General features: G+C 41.1%; 1 protein-coding gene and 1 long non-coding RNA gene across 4 annotated transcripts in view; one reads left to right on the plus strand and one right to left on the minus strand.

The window, feature by feature from the left end:
- Positions 1–21,589, minus strand: part of LOC140725379 (coagulation factor IX) — a 35,372-nt gene that overhangs the window by 13,425 nt on the left and 358 nt on the right. The window contains exons 1-6 of one of the 3 annotated variants that reach the window (XM_073040784.1): positions 21,257–21,398; positions 12,546–12,633; positions 10,141–10,301; positions 7,533–7,557; positions 6,788–6,901; positions 422–556 (exon numbers count right to left, since the gene is read on the minus strand). In XM_073040784.1, coding sequence (XP_072896885.1) covers positions 422–556; positions 6,788–6,901; positions 7,533–7,557; positions 10,141–10,301; positions 12,546–12,612 — 502 coding nt within the window. In that variant the 5' untranslated portion in view covers positions 12,613–12,633; positions 21,257–21,398. Of the gene's footprint in view, positions 1–421; positions 557–6,787; positions 6,902–7,532; positions 7,558–10,140; positions 10,302–12,545; positions 12,634–21,256; positions 21,399–21,589 lie in introns of those variants that run through there. The other 2 variants (XM_073040783.1, XM_073040787.1) reach the window with 2 other exon arrangements.
- LOC140725381 (uncharacterized) overlaps positions 9,343–21,589 on the plus strand; it is a 33,929-nt gene continuing 21,682 nt past the window's right edge. The window contains exon 1 of the long non-coding RNA XR_012098333.1: positions 9,343–9,396. This is a non-coding gene — a long non-coding RNA (uncharacterized lncRNA). The remainder of the gene's footprint in view (positions 9,397–21,589) is intronic.

Below are 21,589 nucleotides of genomic sequence, written 5' to 3' on the forward strand. Positions count from 1 at the left end.
AGTTAATTTGGGCACTTGGCTGAGGAGTAAGTTACTGAACTGATAGCTTTGAATTAATTGCAAGACTGGTTGAAAGTCACTCGATAGGCTAGAGATATTAATTTGGAGACAGCATTTTCAATCATACCATGGAATTTAAATGAATGGAATTAAATAAATTTGAAATAAATGCGCTATTGACTTATTGGCATTTAAAAATCCATCTGGTTCATTTGTTTTTGCTACTGTCTCCCAGAGTAGGAAATCTGCTGGTCAATGTGTAATTCAAAACCCACCAATTTAGTTGACCATTATCTGTCCTTTGAAGTGATATGGCCACACTGTACAAGGAGTATTTGGGAGTAGAGAACAATGTGATCCCGTCAGCATTAGTAAATTTTATATATGTGTATGTGTAAAAATAAGAAATGGTAACTAGTACCACTTGCAGAGCAGTGCTTTTGATCTTGATTTAGCTGATAACCTTCAGCGCAGGAACACGTTGGTATTTGTGCCGTTCTGTTGATGCTGCAATACTGTTGACAGAAGCCATTCTTATATTCACAGTCGAGGTTTTCTGAATTAAAGAAAAACACACATAAAGACTACATGACTCCTTTTGGCCACTGAGTCAGGGAAGCCCAAGTGAATAACAGTGTGACAGTCACAGTGCTAAAGAATGCAGAACATAATGATGGACCGCAATTCTTTCAGATTAAAAGGAAGCATGCAGTGGTACCTCTGAGGGGCTAAGTTTAGAGCCATTGCTCATTTTTTGAGATATTGACTTTAACATTCAGGACAGAATTTCAAAAGTTTGAAGCTTAGCCAAAACTTGGAGATGGAGGAAACTGAGAAGGATAGAAGCACGTGTAAGAAGAACATCGTTACCCTTTTTTTTTCCCTTTCTCTTACTTTATTCTTCTATAATTTTTCGCGGGTAGGTTAGTTTTGGTTTTCTTCCAATTTTCTCTGTATTAAGTTTTATATTTCTGCAGAAGGTGTTCTAATCTGTAGTTATGTTTTCTAGTGCATAAACTAGTTATTATTTGCTATAGTATTTATACGGAACTGTTGTTAATGACACAGATCTGGAGGTTGTATTTGGGTTAATTTTTTTGGTAGAGCTAGCTACTTGTTTTGGTAGCCGTCTATTTTTGGGTTGTGTGAGTGGGGTGCGTTTTCCAGTTCCAACATCTCTTTATTGCTTAGGACATGTTTATATTTTGACCTTACGAATCTATGTTTACATTTCTGCTCCCAGACTGCTATTGTACTGCTTGACTTTTTATATGCCTGCTGCCTTTTATGCATTAGTAATTGATAATGGCCAGTGCACTTAAATTCGTGAGCTGGAATGTAAAGGGATTGAACCACCCTGTTAAAAGGAGGAAGGTATTCTCACATATTAAACAACTCAAAGCTGACATTGCTTTCCTCCAAGAAACTCATATTCGTTGTTTTGATAACTCCCGGCTTCTGTCAAAGTGGGCGGGTCAGCATTTTCATTCATCCTTTGCCGCTAAAGCTAGGGGAGTTTCCATTCTTATTAATTCAAATATTCCTTTTGAACTCCATAATAAAATATCTGATACAAATGGCCGTTTTATTATTGTTTCTGGTAAACTATATAACACTAAAGTTGCACTAGCAAACCTGTATGCCCCCAACTTTGATGATGTTAACTTTTTTGAATGGTTTTTTTCCTCACTACCAGACTTAAACTCATACTCTCTTATACTGGGTGGTGACTTCAACTGTTGGTTGGATCCTAAACTGGACTGATCGTCCTGTTACCAGATCACCTACTAAATCTGCCTTAGCTATTCAATCGTTTCTCTCTAATTTTGGTATCTCTGATATATGGCGTTTCCTCCATCCTACGGAGAGAGATTATTCTTTTTTCTCACATGTTCACCATACCTTCACTAGAATTGACTATTTCTTACTCGATAACCAACTTATCCCATTTGCCCACTCTTGTGACTATCAGAGTATACTGATTTCTGACCATGCCCCAATTACCCTCTCTCTGAACTTTCCTGGTCTCCCTCAGAGGAACAAACACTGGCGGTTTGATTCAACTTTATTATCGGATGATGATTTCGTAAAATTTATTAAGGACCAGATAACCTTTTATTTTAACACTAATACATCACCTGAAGTGCCATCCCAGATTGTCTGGGATGCCATGAAAGCATATCTGAGGGGTCAAATAATCTCTTACACAGCAAATCTCAATAGAAGATCTCGTGCAGATCGAGCAGACCTCATTAACCAGATTAAAGATTTGGATCAAATATATGCCCAAACTAAGAACCCTGAATTATACAAGAAGCGCGTTGAACTCCAAACTAAATTTAACCTTCTGTCTACTCAACCTGTCGAACGCCAACTTCTCGAAAGCAAGAGCCGCGTTTACATTCATGGGGATAAGTCTGGTAAATTCCTAGCCAATCAGCTGAGGCGTTCCAAAGCCAAACAACATATTACAAAGATCCGGAAGGAGAACGGAGACTTTACATCGGATCATTTAGAAATTAATGACGCATTTAAAAATTTTTATTCTCGGCTTTATTCCTCTGAATCTCTGAATGACAATATCTCTGTGGATCAATTTTTACAGAATCTGAATATCCCCTCACTTTCATCTGATTTCAAAGCCAAACTCAATGCGCCTATATCACCAGAAGAAATATCTTTTGCAATTTCTGCACTGTCCTCAGGGAAATCTCCTGGACCTGATGGGTTCCCTGTGGAATTTTATAAATCATTCTCTTCACTTCTTTCTCCTCAGTTACTTTCAGTATTATCTGACTTGTTTAATTACGGCAAATTGCCACCCTCTTTCAATGAGGCATCTATTATTCTTCTTTTAAAAAAGGGCAAAGACCCAACAGAGTGTTCCTCGTACAGGCCGATCTCTCTGCTCAATGTTGATGTAAAGATCTTAGCTAAAGTGTTGGCTCATAGATTAGAAACCGTAATTCCCTCCATTATCTCTGATGACCAAACAGGCTTTATTAAAAACCGTCTCCTTTTTTTTAACATTCGTTGTCTATTTAATATTTTATACTCAGTTCCAACTGGGACTCCTGAATGTGTTATCTCCCTTGATGCGGAGAAAGCATTTGATCGTATAGAGTGGAACTACCTTTTTGCAGTCTTAGAAAAATTTGACCTCGGCCAAAGTTTCATCTCTTGGATCCAATTGCTGAACCTGTGTCCTACTGCTTCTGTTCTAACTAATTTTCAGAAATCCCAAGTATTTAATCTCAAACGTGGCACCCGTCAGGGATGCCCCTTAAGTCCCTTTCTCTTTGATTTGGCTATAGAACCTCTGGCGATAGCATTTCGAAACTGTCCTGAATTGACCGGGATTTGGAGAGGGGGTGTTGAGCATAAAGTTTCTCTCTATGCTGATGACTTATTACTCTTTCTCTCAAACCCGTCTACATCCTTACTTCTAATGTTTTCACTTCTTGACCAGTTTAGCCAGATCTCTGGCTATAAACTCAACTTAGATAAGAGTGAACTTTTCCCAATTAATAAAGAAGCACAAGAACTAATATTTCGTGATCTCCCTTTTAAAGTAGTCCATAATCAATTTACTTATCTTGGAATTACAGTCACAAGGAAGTTTAAAGATCTCTTTCGTGAAAACTTTGTCAATCTTTCATATGCTATAAAACAGAGTCTGGTACAATGGTCACCTCTATCTATGTCCTTGGTAGGTCATATTAATGTTGTTAAAATGTATGTTCTCCCCAAATTTTTATACTTATTTCAATCTATCCCAATTTTTATTCCTAAATCCTTTTTTGATTCCTTAGACTATTATTTTGTCATATCTGTGGCAGAATAAGCGCTCTAGAATTAATAAAATACACCTCCAAAAATCTAAAAAAGAGGGTGGCATGGCTTTACCTAACTTTCGCTTATATTACTGGGCAGCTAATATACGTTGTGCTGCCTTCTGGTCTTTCTTCCACGGTCAACCCGAGTGCCCTAACTGGGTGGCAATGGAGTTGAGCTCCACTAAAGAATTATCTATATCTGCACTTCTTGGCTCTGCACTCCCTAGCAGTCTGCCCAGATCAATAGCTAATCCTCTGGTTAGACATACTTTGCGTATATGGGCTCAGTTCAGGAAATGCTATGGTTTCCAGGGGTTTTCCGTTTCTAGCCCTGTCGCATATAATCACCTTTTTTTACCTACTACGTACGATTCAGCATTCCATGTTTGGTACAGGAAGGGCATTAGACATTTTGAAGATCTCTTCATTGATAATCGCTTCGCTTCTTTTCAGCAGCTCTCCATTAAGTTCAACCTGCCTAACGCTCACTTTTTCAGATATCTCCAAATCCGACACTTTACTGCTCCTTTAATTCCTAACTTTCCTGAAATGCCTGCGAAAAATGCTATGGACCTATTTCTTTCCATTAATCCACTAGGTAAAGGTTTAATTTCAATTATCCGAGATAAACTAGCAGCCTTACGATGGGCCCCTGTGGATAAAATTAAAATGGCCTGGGAGCAGGATTTAAACATCTCCTTATCCGAGGAGAGCTGGGACTCAGTTCTCAAATCGGTTAACTCAACCTCCCTTTGTGCTCGCCATTGCCTCTTACAGTTTAAGATTGTTCATAGAGCCCATATGTCTAAATCTAAACTATCTCGAATTTTGTAAAAATGTTTTGAAAAACTAATAAAAAAAATTTAAAAAAAAAAGAAAAGAAGAAGAACATCGATATAGATTTGTCTAACATGCTACACGGCAAATTAGCCTTAATGCATAAAAGTGTAAAATAATTTGTTATGAGGCAAAATAAGCCAAATGATGTAATGTTAAAGAGGGCTTGGAAACACTCTGATGAGGGGTAAAATGGCAATATGCCTTAAAAAGGCCACATAGAAGCACAGAGCACAAAAATACTTCGTTAAACTTCCTTGGGTTATCTCTATAAACCATTTGGAGTATTATGCCAACTGCAATTTAGAAAGGATGGCAAAATCTTAGAACATACATAGAATGATACCAAGGATGTGCAAATATATTTCATGTAGAGACTAAAGAAGATTTGGTTGTTTTGAGGCAAAATGTTTGAGCAGATTTAATGGAGACACAAGAGTTCCAGCAGATGCTGGAAATCTTGAGCAACACTCACAAACCTGTGGAGGAACTCAGCAGGTCAGACAGCATCTATGTAGGCAAGTAGGCCAAGAGCCTTCAACATTTGACCCAAAACATTGTTCATTCTTTTCCCTCCATAGATGCTGACTGGCCTGCTGTGTTCCTCCGGGGTGTGTGTGTGTGTGTGTGTGTGTGTGTGTGTGTGTGTGTGTGTGTGTGTGTGTGTGTGTGTGTGTGTGTGTGTGTGTGTGTGTGTGTGTGTGTGTGTGTGTGTGTGTGTGTGTGTGTGTGTGTGTGTGTTAGGAGATTCACTGGATGGTGCCTGAACTGCAGATAATTTTATTTTTGTTTATATTTCAGACTTCCAGCATCTGCAGTGTTTAAATGTTCATTTGGTGAAGGCTTAAATATAACCAAACTTCATTCTTTCTTAAATATCGTCCAATATGACAGTGGATTTCTGTATTAACTTTAACACTACTGACACTGCTGAATTAACTATTGTGAAAAGATGAATCTTTGCAGTGGGTGAAGGAACAGGAAAAGGTGAATGAACTTCATTAGTGTCTCCCTCTGATACAGGACAATATCAGCAATGCACTAAATCTCTCTTGTTCCATCTTCACTTGTGAGGTTGAGATTTCAATAACCCATATCATGCACAATGTGCAGGAAAATCTAATTATGCATCACCCATGAAAAATATTAATAGAAATTATGCCTATTTAGAGGAGAAAAAATCACTCTCATTTGCTCTCCTACATTCCTGATCCTGCTCCCTCTCTTCAGAGAGCGTGGCAACAGTGAAATTCCATATTAACTGTTGCTGCCTTTGCTTTGTTATGCCATTGAGGAGTCAAAGGAGTGAGTCCAAGAATATCAGCTGGATAGAACAGTGTCCATCCTCTAGGTTTAATAGCTGGATGGCGTTTGGAACACCAAAGATCTCATCTGGAAAGTGGGGTGTGATAGGTTGGGGAGAGTCTAAGAACTGAAAGGACCAACCAGTAGTTTGTGATTTCACTGGTCATTGAGACGTTTGGACACTTCCAGTATCTAGCATTATTCACAGTTCTTGGAACTGGTTAGGTTGCAGATGCACAAGGTCAACATTGTTTTATGGGCACTTCAAACAACAACACACACAAAATGCTGGTAGAACACAGCAGGCCAGGTAGCATCTATAGGGAGAAGCACTTTATGGGCACTTTACAGCTTTAATGGTTGTTGTGAAATCATTGTGTCTCTCAAGTGATGCTTTTGAAAACTCTGGTTTCTCTTTCATGAGAATTACTTGAACAGCCTTCTGAACTATAGCGTACTCTGCTTTATTGTCCTACAAAATTTCTAACTTTTAACATTAAAACAACAAACATAAAACCTCATAGGGAGTTTATTATTCACTGGTGCGCATATTTTTTCGATGTCATTTGGCACGAACAGTAGAGCTATCACCAACTATCTTCTTTGTGCTTTTGCCTGGAGTCTAATGTATATCCATAAATTTACTTGTGATGTGAGATGCTGCCCATCTTGTCTCAATATTGGCTAGAAAAGTTTCCACAAAGAATAAAAAACGATAAGCTAAATACATGCATGCTACATGTACACTGCATGACCAGTGACACAGGGAGAGGATAGGGAGGATGTACACATTAGAAACAACCACGAACCTGATTCACAGTTCTTCCCTTTCCACAGGGGAGGGCAGAGACAGATATACTTGTAGTCGTTGAGTCTACATAAACCACCATTCAAGCATGGATTGGATCTACAAGGATTCAAATCTGGGTGTGACAGACATAAAAGCATCAGAGAGACATTTGGAGAATATGTTCATCAGGATTCAGTAATATGGATTTCATAGAATTATGTAGCATGGAACCAGACCATTCAGCCCAATTAATTCATGCTGACCATTAAGAACACAATGACACTTTCTAATATTAATCCAATTTATCATTCTTCCCACATTCTCATCAACTTGCCCAAGATTCTACCACTCACTAGGGGCATGTTTACAGTGGACAATTAATCTAAGAACCTGGATGTGGAAGGAAACTGGAGCACCCCCAAGAAACCCACGTAGTCTCAGGAAGAACGTGCAAACTCTACACAGACAGTACCCAAAGTTAGGATTGAACCCAGGCTTCCGGTGCTAAGAGGCATTGGTTCTGCTAGCTGCCCTCTTGTAGAATCATAATCTCTCAGGATTCTGGTTAATGGATTTGGCTTGAGAAGAATTGAAAAAATATCCCTTGGTTTAACCTGCTTCCAGCAAATTCCTCCCATTTCTGTAAGAAATTTGGTTCCCTCCTTCCAATCTTGCTATGTCAATTCCTAACTTGTAAATTCTAGAGCTAGAAATAGCATGCAATTACTTCACATTCAAAATCACAAAAATGTTACATTACTTACTTTTGTAGGAAAACCAGAACTCCATCTGTTAATAAAATAAAAGTGTTAAGATTCTATTAATGGAGGTTATCAGACAGCCATTACTTCATGATTTACAAAGAAACTCGTTTTACAGTAGTTAATTAATTAATTGTAATTTATAGTTTTTTAATTATGTATTGGAATGTACTGCAGCTGCAAAAAAAAAAACACATTTCACGATATATGCTATTGATTCTGATCCTGAGTGGAGCACCTAGAGGAAATCATGCTGCTCATGGAGAATATGTAAGTTCCACACAGATAGAGTCAGCAGTGAACCCAGGTTACTGGAGCTGTTAAGGAACAAGCTGTACTAGCTGTGCCACTGTAGGAATGGATGGAAGGCATTTGCTAAGACGCTTTGGGAAACTAAACTAAAAGATATGATAGTAATAAGCAATGGTGAACATTTAAGGAAATAGTTTATGCTTTATCACAAATATATAAGCCCCTTGAAAAAGACCAGTCAACTTAATGATACATGCATTACAGAATTAAATTATAAGCTTAACAAGTTCCCAAACGAGCAATGAGCCTTGTGACAGATGATCTTAGAATTCAACAGATAATTCCTGACGGTGAAAGAGAGGCAAAACAATTGAGGAGCAAGGGGAATCGAATAGATTATAATCTTCCATTGCACGTGGAATGGGATTAGCAATGGAAAACGTTCCACCCCATTTAATCAGATTTACCAGTACTTGGTCCATGGCCTCTATGTTTTGGTGATTCAGATTCTGCAGTGATATCAAGGTTCTAGTGAGAGTGATGACCTTAACAATATGAGTGTCAATAAAGAAAAGGTATTGGACCGATTAATGGGAGTAAAAGCTATCTGAAAGTCTTGTGTAGTTTAACAATATTTTTTACAGAGATAGTAAATTGGTTTTTGATCACTCAGTATTGATCATAGATTAAAAAAAGATAGCAAATGTAATCTAGATATTTCTGAAAGAAGAAAGAGAGAGAATAGAACATGAAGAGTATTATAAGAAAAGTGAGAAGAAATATGGCCACCAGCTCCACAACTCATCAATATTATGGCCGATACTCAGGCTCAGCACAATTTTCCTGCACTATTCTCAAATTTCCTTGATTTCCCTAACATCCAGAAATTTCAGTTTTTCTTTGAAACTGAAACTTAATGACTGACTCGCTGCAATCTTCTAATGGAGAGAATAATAAAGACTCTGTTAGCTGAGTGAAGAAATTTCTGCTCACTTCAGTCTTGGTTGTCAAATGTCACAATTTATTGTTAGGAATATGGTACAAAGACAGTAGGAAATGTAAAATATGACTGAACAAAAGTCTATATGAATTTTTGGAGAGAAATTCACATTTGGTAACTCTGATCAAATTTCTTGAGATTGTAACTAAAGGGGTAGTTATAGTAATTAGAGAATTGTGTGTCGTAGCTCAGTACCGTACCACTCAAGACGGTAATGCACAAATCCAGGACTAATTGGGTCACTTAAGAGAAAACATAGAGTGGAAGTGATTGGATTAATTTTGGGCTGGTATATGACAGTGCTGTAAGAATTGGTGTTTGAGCCAATTTATATAATTTTTAACAGTGACATGGATATGGGGTCTGAAAGTAATCTAAGTTTATTAATGATACTGTAGCGATGTGCTACACACAGCGCTGAAATAATGACACGCAGTCGGTAAGTTGTTTGGAGACTAGTTTATTCAAACTTCGCGACGCTGGCATTTAATCCCTAGCGCCCGCCCTCTCCGGGCGGAAATGACGTCAGAGGTGCATGACCGAAGTCTCTCCCCGCGCGCTGGCTATTTGTGAGGCTGTTCGCCTGCGCAGAAAGTGGGTCGCCACAAGACTTTGGTAAAGTAATTTATGAAGAGGCTGTAAAGCTCCATCATGATATTAGGACAGATTAATTAAGTACGCAACAACATAACGGGAGGCTACAATGAGGAGATGTTATCTAGCTCAGGATAATAGAGAAATGGAATATTTTATTTTAAAAATGAGAGATCAGGAAAGGATATTCAGAGGGATTTGGAGTCCTTTTCTATAAACTGCAGAAGGTTAACTCAAGGGTGTAGGAAGTAATGAGAATAGAAAATTGTACTTTTGTCTGGATAAGACAGCTTTACTGAAATTGGTTTACAGAGCATATCATTGTACTTCCCATTCTTTCTTGCTGCCATCTGGTGAGGTGGGGGTTTGGGGGTTTGATGTTCTTGTTGCTGTTTGCATGGATGTCTTCCTACATGGGGGGAGCGATGTTTGATGTTCTTGTTGGCATTTACACTATTTATTTCAAGTGGGGGTTGATGATCAGGTTGGGGGGGGGGTGTCAATGTTTTCCTTTGAACGACTTCCAGGGTTTTCTTTGTTTCGTGGCTATCTGGAGAAGACGAATCTCAGCGTTGTACAATGAGTATATGACAATATATGAAACTCTGAACTTTATTTTATATATACAATTATATCCTAAATCAGACTCACCTGTATAAACCTATATAATATGTCCCCATAGAAGACACAGCCATGTACAGAACAGGCTTGAATAGAAGCACACTCATCTACAGTGCATGCATTTATTAGAGTACAGATGCTTACTGTGTTCTCGCTGGATTTATAAATTTCCTGTGCTTCTTCGAATGAACAGGTTTCCTCGTAGCATTCTCTCTCTAGAGACCCTGGTTTAACCTCTTCCCAGAACCAGTTTGCTCGTTTCTGAACTTTCAGCACCCTTGCTGCTTCAATCTTCTGGAAAAACACTAAAAATGTTGTGGAGGGTTGGGTAGTGGAAGTGAAGGTGGAGTGTGAGGAGGGGAATTCAGGGAGAGGTTGACATTTAAAGACTGAGGTCACAATCATTAATCCAGACTGTTTCCAGGACTGATCAGGATTCAAATCATTAATAAATACAGACCAAGGTTTTTTGTACAATGCATGTTGCCCTGCAAGTTGTACCTGAACTGCTATAACTGGTCAAACATTCTGAACGAAGGATGAAAAATAAACAGAGGAGAGTGAAATCTGCCCACTGCATCTCTTCCCAGAACATTTCCGATCTCTGTCCTTTCTAAACCATCTTATGACCTGCTCAGTAACTTACCAGCAATCCCATTAACGTCTTTCTCTCAGGCGATGGGAATATGAAAGTGTTTCTAACCATTATTGGGCTTGGGATGATTCATATTTGTTTATATTGGGCTCAATAGTTGACAGGTTTTTCAGCTAAAATCAGAATTTATTGTTGTAATTTTCAACTGATGTGCGTTTGGAATGATCCACATCCTGATAAAAGTTTGGGGGCATCTCTGCCATTGGACTAATCACCGGAAGCGATGAATCCAAGTACCACCTGAAGCAAACAAGCTAGTGTCCTGGTGCAGTCTCAAAAACCTGGAGCAGAATGACCTCAAAACTGTGGAGATGCAGATAGCCTTCAGGAAAAATGAGCCTCCTCTGCACCCTCTCATCACCACAGTTAGCTCCGTCACAACCTTCAGGTTCCTTGGCATCACTTCATAGAGCCTCCTGTGGGAGAACCGCATTTGCTTCATCAACAAAATGCTCAGCAGGGGATGTACTTCTTGTGGTAGTTGGTAAAAATCCATCCTTCTCAGAACCTACTGGTGTAATTGTTTGATTTGGTGCAGCAACCTCTCACAATATATGAAATCTGCAGTAAACTGTCAGGTCAGCAGAAAAGGTCATTGGCTGCAGTCCAACAGGACAAAGATGCAGGTAGGAAAAATCATTGTGGACACTACCCACCCTGCAGACTGCCCTTTCCAAAATCTCCCTTCTGGAAAGTGCCATAAAACAAAAGCTGCACACCATTTTGAAAGCTTCTTCCCCCAGGCAGTTAATCTGATCACCCATTCTAGTTAGACCACTCACACCCTTATCTATTACCCCTGTCACCCCATTACTTCATTGTAAACACTTAAACCACTGTCTCCAAAGCTGTTTATTCTGGGACTACGTGCTGGTATTTATGCACAATTTATTCCCTATCTACACTTTAACCCCCAGCTTTATTTTTGATGTAATTCTTTATCATTGTTAAATGCTGTTGTTTCTTTGTCACAGATCACACACCCTGACCAACACACTGTAGCAAATTCCTAATACATGTAAATTATATGGGGAATAAAGTTGATCCCTGATCCAGTCTCTGGTAGCCTAGATCAGTACACTCCATTCTCAGTTGCTCTGCATTTAGTCAACTGCTCTCCTTGAGTTTAGTGAGCTGGGCTATGAAAATAGCCTGGTCTTACTGCTGGACGCAGTTGCACTGGCAACTGGAGTTGGGGGCCACTAGGTCTGAAGCCTCAAAGAGAAAAGAAATACCTTTCCCTTTCAGCTTCAACTTGATGTTTCACCAGCTTGAGAAGGGCCTCTCATGTAAATCGCCACCATCCTTTGGAAGGTGATGTTGCCTTTCAGAGTCAGTCTGGAAACCTGCCTCCTAACGTCTCTCAAGCTTTCTCTTCAAGCCTAGTTTAAGCCTTTGATAGCGAGGCCCAAAGTAGTGAGAGCGGATTCCCTGCAAAGTAATGGAATGTGAACAACGTGCAAAGTTTAAGTATAAACTGGATAAATATTTCATGGAACGACATTAAAGATCAAGAATATTGATTTTCAGTAAATGGCAGATGGAGGAGGACAAAGAAGGGGATGCCAGCAAACAAGATGGGTTACAAAAAGGCACCTCAATGCAGCAACCTTGAAAGGTACATCACCTAATCCATCAGGTCTCCAGCAGTTGAAGACCAAGCAAATGGTTCTTGACTGAAGTAGACTCAATTTGCTTTATGTTCTTTACATGTTACAAAGGATTTGCCTATTGGGTGCTTGGGTGAAGTAAAGAGCTGGGTAATTGATTGATGAAAGAGATAAAGGGCTGGAAGAGGGGCAATCTGATAGGAGACAATAGAAGATCATGGAAGAAAGGGAAAGAGGAGGAGAATACAACATTATACATGGGATAGTGTGATCTTGGCACCCACCTGAGCTCTCAACACTCACAGCCCAGCTGACTATCAGTGACACAAAACACCAGCAACATCCCAGCATTTTCAGGGTCCGAATGCAAACCTGGTTGGGTAAAAGATAGAAAAGTCAGACATTAGAATAAACCTTTCAGTGAACTCCCTTGGAACTACTAGATTTCTCAGAACTGCAACTGACAAATGATGACTCCGTATAACATGTCCAACTTTCCACTGGAGCAGGAGACTCTTCCAGACATTTGGGCACCATGGTAGCATCGTGGTTAGCATGACATTAGTACAGCATGAGGCATCGGAGTTTGGATTATCATTCTGATGCCGTCTATAAGAACTTTGTATGTCCTGACCCCCATGGATGCATGGGTTGCTCCTTCATTCCAAAGTCGTACCAGATAAAGGTTAATGGTCATTGTAAATTACCTTGCAGTTAGGGTTAAATAGATGGCCTGCTGGACATCCAGGCTTGTTTTGGTCTGTATCTTAAATCAATAAATAAATGGTCACACCTGTTTTTGATGTGAGCTAGTAAACAGTCAAAGACATTCATTCTATAAAGAAGGGTTGCTGATTCAATGCATTTATAAACATATGATCCTGTTCTGAGATAGTAATTATAGGGATACAAGTCACTGAATCAGCTCCTGGTAGTAAAAATCTTTCGTTTGCATTCCTATTCCAAAATGAGTTATTCTTGAGTACTGGGTGCTCAATTACAAATAGTTCGATACCACCTCCTAATCAATCAGTAAGTTCAATGTAAGTAAAACTTTACAAAAAGCTTAAAATGAAATTTTGAGCAATTTCTTTGAATTTCCCTTCATCGGAGGAATATTCTGAGAAACCCCATTTGTTTAGTAAATGCAGCTCCATTCGATGTTTCTGGACATCTGCTGGCTGTTCTTTCTCTGAGAGAACCTCCCTCATGCTCATACCCATGCTGATGGTTATCATACTGGGCACAAACTAAACTTAAGGTGCTAAGGATTTGGAGCAAGAAGGCTGCGAGTGAACGGCTAAGGATTTCAGGAGTGAAGGCATTTTACTACTCGGGGGTAAAAGAGAGGCAAGACTGCGCAGGTGCGTGACGTCAGCCAGTAGAGTGGGAAAAGTTTAAAAAGAAGACCATCATATCCAGTGGGCAGCAGAGTGGAGGTAGCAGGGTGATAGGGCTTTGGCTCAACGGGCTTAGGTGGTAATAGGACGAGATGAGGTAGGTTTCCCTGTGTAATTGTGGAAAGGAAGTATGTGTGTGAGACTGGTGTTCTGTGCTTGGTGTCAGATGATGGAGGTCCTGGAGTCTCCCAGCCTCCCGGATGGCCATGTCTGCATCCGGTTTGTTGAGCTGCAGCTCCTAAAGGACCGTGTTAGGGAACTGGAGTTGCAGCTCGATGACCTTCGCCTGGTCAGAGAGAGTGAGGAGGTGATAGAAAGGAGTTATAGGCAGGTGGTCACACCGGGGCCACAGAAGACAGAGAAGTGGGTAACAGTCAGGAGAGGGAAGGGGAAAAGTCAGGTATTAGAGAGTACCCCTGTGGCTCTACCCCTTGACAATGAGTACTCCTGTTTGAGTACTGTTGGGGGGGGACAGCCTACCTGGGGGAAGCAACAGTGGCCGTGCCTCTGGCACAGAGTCCAGCCCTGTGGCTCAGAAGGGCAGGGAAAGGCAGTAGTGATAGGGGACTCTATAGTTAGGGGGTCAGACAGGTGATTCTGTGGACGCAGGAAAGATACTCGGATGATACCCAGGTACCAGGGTCCGGGATGTTTCAGATCCAAGAGATCTTGAGGTGGGAGGGAGAACAGCCAGAGGTCGTGGTACATATTGGTATCAATGAAATAGGTAGGAAAAGGGAAGAGGTTCTGAAAAAAGACTACAGGAGTTTGGAAGGAATTTGAGAAGCAGGACCGCAAAGGTAGTATTCTCGGGATTACTGCCTGTGCCACGTGACAGTGAGTATAGGAATAGGATAAGGTGGAAGATAAATGGGAGGCTGAGAGATTGGAGCAGGGATTCAGATTTCTGGATCATTGGGACCTCTTTGGAGCAGGTGTGACCTATACAAAAAGGACGGGTTGCTGGGACCAATATCCTGGCGGGGAGGTTTGCTAAGGCTACTGGGGAGAGTTTACACTAGAATTGTTGTGGGGGTGGGAATCGAACTGAAGACCCTGGGGAAGAGGCGGCTGGCTCACAAATAGAGAAAGCTTGAAAACAGTGTGTGAGGGAGGATAGGCAGGTGGTAGAGAAGGAATGTGCTCAGATGGGCAGTTTGTGATGTGTCTATTTTAACACAAGGAGTATTGTGAATAAAGCATAGAGTGTGGATCAGTACTTGGAGATATGACGTGGTGGCCATTACAGAGACTTGGATGGCTCAGGAACAGGAATGGTTACTGCAAGTGCCGGGTTTTAGATGTTTCAGAAAGGACAGGGAGGGAGGCAAAAGAGATGGGGGCGTGGCACTGTTGATCAGAGATAGTGTCACAGCTGCAGAAAAGGTGGACGCCATGGAGGGATTGTCTATAGAGTCTCTGTGGGTGGAAGTTAGGAACAGGAAGGGGTCAATAACTCTACTGGGTGTTTTTTGTAGGCTGCCCAATAGTAACAGGGATATCGAGGAGCAGATAGGGAGGCAGATTCTGGAAAAGTGTAATAATAACAGAGTTGCTGTGATGGGAGATTTTAATTTCCCAAATATCAATTGGCATCTTCCTAGAGCAAGGAGTTTAGATGGGGTGGAGTTTGTTAGGTGTGTTCAGTAAGGAATCTTGACACAATATGTTGATAAGCCTACAAGAGGAGAGGCTGTACTTGATCTGGTATTGGGAAATGAACCTGGTCAGGTGTCAAATCCCTCAGTGGGAGAGTATTTTGGAGAGAGTGATCATAATTCTATATTCTATCTCCTTTACAATAGCATTGGAGAGAAATAGGAACAGACAAGTTAGAAAAAGGTTTAATTGGAGTTAGAGGAATTATGAGGCTATCAGGCAGGAAATTGGAAGCTTAAATTGGGAACAGATGTTCTCAGGGAAAAGTACGGAAGAAATGTGGCAAATGTTCAGGAGATATTTGTGTGGAGTTCTGCATGGGTACATTCCAATGAGACAGGGAAGTTATGGTAGGGTACAGGAACTGTGGTGTACAAAGGCTGTAATAAATCTAGTCAAGAAGAAAAGAAAAGCTTACAAAAGGTTCAGAGAGCTAGGTAACGTTAGAGATCTAGAAAATTATAAGGCTAATAGGAAGGAGCTTAAGGAAATTCGGAGAGCCAGAAGGGGCCATGAGAAGGCCTTGATGGGCAGGATTAAAGAAAACCCAAGGCATTCTACAAGTATGCGATGAGCAAGAGGATAAGACGTGAAAGAATAGGACTTATCAAGTGGGAAAGTGTGTATGGAACCGGAGGAAATAGCAGAGATACTTAATGAATACTTTACTTCAGTATTCTCTATGGAAAAGGATCTTGGTGATTATAGTGATGACTTCAAGCAGACTGAAAAGCTTGAGCATATAGATATTAAGAAAGAGGATGTGCTGGAGCTTTTGGAAAGCATTAAGTTGGATAAGTCACCGGGACCAGATGAGATGTACCACAGGCTACAGTGGGAAGCGAGGGAGGAGATTGCTGAGCCTCTGGCGATGATCTTTGAATCATAAATGGGGACGGGAGAGGTTCCGAAGGATTGGAGAGTTGCGGATGTTATTCCTTTATTCAAGAAAGGGAGTAGGGATAGTCCTGGAAATTATAGACCAGTGATTCTTACTTCAGTGGTTGGTAAGTTGATGGAGAAGATCCTGAGAGGCAGGATTTATGAACATTTGGAGAGGTATAATATGATTAGGAGTAGTTAGCATGGCTTTGTAAAGTGCAGATCATGCCTTACAAGCCTGATTGAATTTTTTGAGGATGTGACTAAACACATTGATGAAGGAAGAGCCGTAGATGTAGTGTATATAGATTTCAGCAAGGCATTTGATAAGGTACCCCATGCAAGACTTATTGAGAAAGTAAGGAGGCATGGGATCCAAGGGGACATTGCTTTGTGGAACCAGAACTGGCTTGCCCACAGAAGGCAAAGAGTGGTTGTAGATGGGTCATATTCTGTATGGTGGTTGGTCACCAGTGGTGTGCCTCAGGGATCTGTTCTGCGACCCCTACTCTTTGTGATTTTTTAAAATGACCTGTATGTGGAGGGATGGGTCAGTAAGTTTGCTGATGACACAAAGTTTGGAGGTGTTGTGTATAGTGTGGAGGGCTGTCAGAGGTTACAGTGTGACATTGATAGGATGCAAAACGGGGCTGAGAGGTGGCAGATGGAGTTCAACCCAGATAAGTGTGAAGTGGTTCATTTTGGTAGGTCAAGTATGATGGCAGAATATAGTATTAATGGTAAGATTCTTGGCAGTGTGGAGGATCAGAGGGATCTTGGGGTCTGAGTCCATAGGATGCTCAAAGCAGCTGCGCAGGTTGACTTTGTGGTTAAGAAGGCATACAGTATAATGTTGCAGCTATATAGGACCCTGGTCAGACCCCACATGGAGTACTGTGCTCAGTTCTGGTTCCCTCACTATAGGAAGGATGTGGAAACCATAGAAATGGTGCAGAGGGGATTTACAAGGATGTTGCCTTGATTGGGGAGTATGCCTTATGAGAATAGGTTGAGTAAACTCAGCCTTTTATCCTTGGAGCGACAGAGGATGAGAGGTGACCTGATAGAGGTGTATAAGATCATGAGAGGCATTGATTGTGTGGATAGTCAGAGGCTTTTTCCCAGGGCTGAAATGGTTGCCACAAGAGGACACAGGTTTAAGGTGCTGGGGAGAAGGTACAGAGGAGATGTCGGGGTAAGTTTTTTACTCAGAGTGGTGAGTGCATGGAATGGGCTGCTGGCAATGGTGGTGGAGGCAGATACGAAAGGGTCTTTTAAGAGACTCTTGGATAGGTACATGGAGCTTAGTAAAATAGAGGGCTTTGGGTAAGCCTAGTAATTTCTAAGGTAGGGACATGTTTGGCACAACTTTGTGGGCCGAAAGGCCTGTATTGTGCTGTAGGTTTTCTATGTTTCTATGTAACACATTTCACACTCTAGAATTGTGTTCATTGTCCACCAGGAATTCCCAGATTTGCTAACGGATTACTTTCAAATGATGTAGCTGAACAAATAATTTTCAACCTGGAATTACACTCTCTAGAATAACAAAGAAAATCACAATCATCATTTTATCTGACAACATGTAAAGTTGCTGGATTTAGATGTTATTCATACACTGAATTCCAAGCTCTGTGCATATGACACAGATCTTGAAACTCAGTTTCTGGACAATATGTTATGATCCTTCAGCTTGTTCTGTTGGTCCATATGCTGGCTCTGTTTTAAAACACCCAAGATCAGCATCTGAGGCCTAAACATTATAAACATTGTGACATTTATTGCTGTGATGTTGTCTACTTACTCTGGATTTCAGAATTTAAATTTGGTCTGCTAAAATGCTACTGGAGATCAGTACATACAATATAGAACAGAACATTACAGCACAGGACCAGGCCATTCAGCCCATAATGTTGTGCTGAACCAGCTAAAAGGCAAATCAAAAACACCCAAACACTAATCCCTCCGACCTACACCATGTCCATATCCCTCCATCTTCATCACATCCGTGTGCCTATCTAAAGGTCTTTTAAAAGCCTCTGATGTATTTGCCTCTAACACCACACCAGGCAGTGCTTTCTGAATTAAAAAAACTTGCCCCTCACATCCTCCTTGAACTTACTGACCCCCCCCCCCCCTCACGCACCTTCAGTGCATGGCCTCTATTATCAGACATTTTAACCAGATATTCTCTGTCTACTCTATCTATGCCTTTGCCTCTCATATAATCTTACAAACCTCTTCCTGATTTCCCCTCAGCCTCTGGTGTTCCAGTGAAAACAACCCAAGTTTATCCAGCTTCTCATGCTGCCTCTAAACCAGGCAGCGTCCTGGTAAAACTCTTCCACACCCTCTCCAAAGCCTCAACATCCTTCCTATAGTGGAGTGACCAGAACTGTATGAAATACTCCAGATGTGGCCTAACCAGAGTTTTATAAATGTGCAACATAACCTCTTGACTTTTGAACTCAATGCCTCGACTGATAAAAGCAAGCATTCCATAACCCTTCTTATCACCTTATTGACCGATGTAGCCACTTTCAACAAGCTATGAACTTGGATCTCAAGATCTCTCTGCTCAACAACACTGTTAAGGATCTTGCCCTTAACGGTGTAGTGGCTCCTTGCATTTTCCCTACCAAGGTGCAACACGTCACACTTATCTCTGTTAAACTCCATCTGCCATTTCTCTGTCCGTATCTGCAGCCGATCTATATCATGTTGTATTCTTTGCCAGTCTTCTATGCTATGCACATCTCCACCAATCTTGGTATAATCCATTAATTTACTAACACACCCATCTGCATTTTCATTCAGGTCATTTATATACATTCCAGCAGCAGAGGTCCCAGCACAGATCCCTGTGGAACACCACTAATTACAGACCTCCAGCTCGAATAACTCCCTTCAACCACTACTCTCTGTCTTCTATGCGTAAGCCAGTTCTGGATCCAAACAACCAATTTGCCGCAGATCCCATGCCCTCAATCTTCTGGATCGGCCTCTCATGAGGGACTTTGTCAAACACCTTACTAAAATCCATGTAAACTTCATCCACTGCCCTACCCCCATCAATCTCTCTTGTCACCTTGTCAAAAAACTCAGTCAAGCTGGTAAGGCACGACCTGCCATGCACAAAGCCATGCTGGCTCTCCCTAATTAGGCCATGGGTTTCCAAATGCTTACATAATCAATCCCTAAGAACTTTCTCCAACAATTTCCCTACAACTGACATGAGACTCACCAGTCTATAGTTCCCAGATTTTCCCTTGTTCCTTATTCTTAAATAGAGGGACAACATTAGCCTCTGGGACTTTGCCTATGTCTAGAGAGGACACAGAGATACTGGTCAAGGACCCAGCAAATTCATCTCCTGCCTCCTTCAAAAACCTGGGATAAATCCCATCGGGCCCTGGGAACTTACCCACCTTAATACTCATTAGGAAGCCAACCTTTGATGTTTAATGTATTTATACATTCAACACTGATCTCCTGGTCCTCCACATCCTTTTCCTTAGTAAATACTGAAGCAAAGTACTCATTAAGTCCCTCATTCACATTCTCCACATCCAAGCACATGTTCCTCCCTTTACCCTTGAGTGGTCTCTCCCTGTCCCCAGTTATTCTCTTGCTCTTGATGTATGAGTAGAATGTCCTGGGACTCACCTTAATCCTACTTGCCAAAGACTTTGCATGAGCTCTCTGGCTTTTCCTAATTCTCTTCCTCAGTTCTTTTCTGGTTTGTTTATAATCCTCATGTGCTGTTTGATCCTGACTTCAGAAGCTTTTCATACTTCCCCTTTTCCTTCTTGACTAATCACCTCTCTGGACATCCAAGGTTCTCTTATCTTTCCACCACCCTTTTCCTTCCTTCTAAAAGGAATGTATCTTTCCTGTGTTCTGTACTCTTGATCTTTAAACACTCTCCACATGTCTGATGTGGACGTGCCAGAGAAAAGGTGTTTCCCAATTATCTCCTCTTAGTTCCTGCCTAATGTCTTCGTAATTTGCCCTACTCCAATTGAAAACTCTCCCACAAGGATATTACTTATCCTTATCTATAGCTATCCTGAAAGTTAAGGAGCTGTGGTCACTGTACCCTAACTGCTCGCCCACTGACAGGTCAGTCACCTGGCCAGGCTCATTACCCAACAATTAATGCTTGTATGTCTGTTTGATTGGGGTAATATTATTACACCATTCCTAGTTAAACCTAGCCTAGGTCAGATCAGCAAGCCTGGCAAATACTCCCAGCATGACATCTACAGGAAGTTGGTCATCTGCCCAGATGAAGAAACTATAATGAATATTCTAAAGAATCTGCTAACCTGTCTGGTGGTAAAAAATTGCTGATGTAGCTTCACACAATCCCATTGATCTGGCTTCTTCCTGATCCCTCCAACTCTGTGGAGTTGGCATGTTCTCATTCTGACTGGGCAGAGTTCCCTTGAGTACCCTGGCTTTCCTCCCCCATCCCAACTATGTGCTAGCTGGTCGTTATAAATTACCCCAAGGGTAGCAGGTGGTAGGAGAACGAAGGGATGGTGTGCAAGAATGGTTATAAGAGAAGGATGTGCAGGAATGTGACTAATGGGACTGCTTCTGAGAGCAAGCATGAACAGTTGATGTGTCAAAAGGCCTCCTCTATGTTCGATAAGAGCATTAGTGCGTTAGAGTTTCTGTAGCTTTCTCTCAGTGGTGCTCACAAAGACATGCCAGCAGATCACTCAAAGACTTTTTTTAAACAAGTTACAGATATATCAAGTGCTTTGTGACTTGTGCATTTGTATTCTTTCTCTATTACACTGGCAGTCGGAAATCAAGAACAACACGTCTTTCACCTGCACGTGAGGCAGAATAATAAAACCTTCTAAGCATCTAGTTGTGTTCTTTACTCCTGGAACGGAGCTGTCATTGATCGGTGTATCAGAAAGCAGTCAATGTATCATTAATTTCTTTAAAATGGCACTCTAAGTAAGCTCACGAAAGAAGGCAGCTTTTGTTGTCCGAGAACGTGCACTATTTTTTAAAATCCTTGACAAAATGGAACTTACTGATCACGCCGATCCTATCAGCAAGTGGTGCGCCTGGCTTTGCTCTCGATCTTGAATCCTCAGGAAACCAAGAAAGAGAGAAAACACTGAGGGTGTAGCCACTATACCCGCCCCAATAGAAAGAGAGAAACACTGCAAAATGCACCAAAAATCCAGGGACTCAACTGCAAAATACAAATGAGGAAATTCATTAACTATCTCTGCATGAGATTGAAGAAGCAGGTTTTTATAGCGTGCAATTTGCTTGTTAAATGTAAAGATGAAGAAAAACCTTTAACTTCCTATTTTGCCAACAAAACCAAATGAAACTCTAAACCTGGACACACAAGTCCT

The sequence above is a fragment of the Hemitrygon akajei genome, chromosome 3, assembly GCF_048418815.1.
Source record: "Hemitrygon akajei chromosome 3, sHemAka1.3, whole genome shotgun sequence".
NCBI lineage: Eukaryota > Metazoa > Chordata > Chondrichthyes > Myliobatiformes > Dasyatidae > Hemitrygon > Hemitrygon akajei.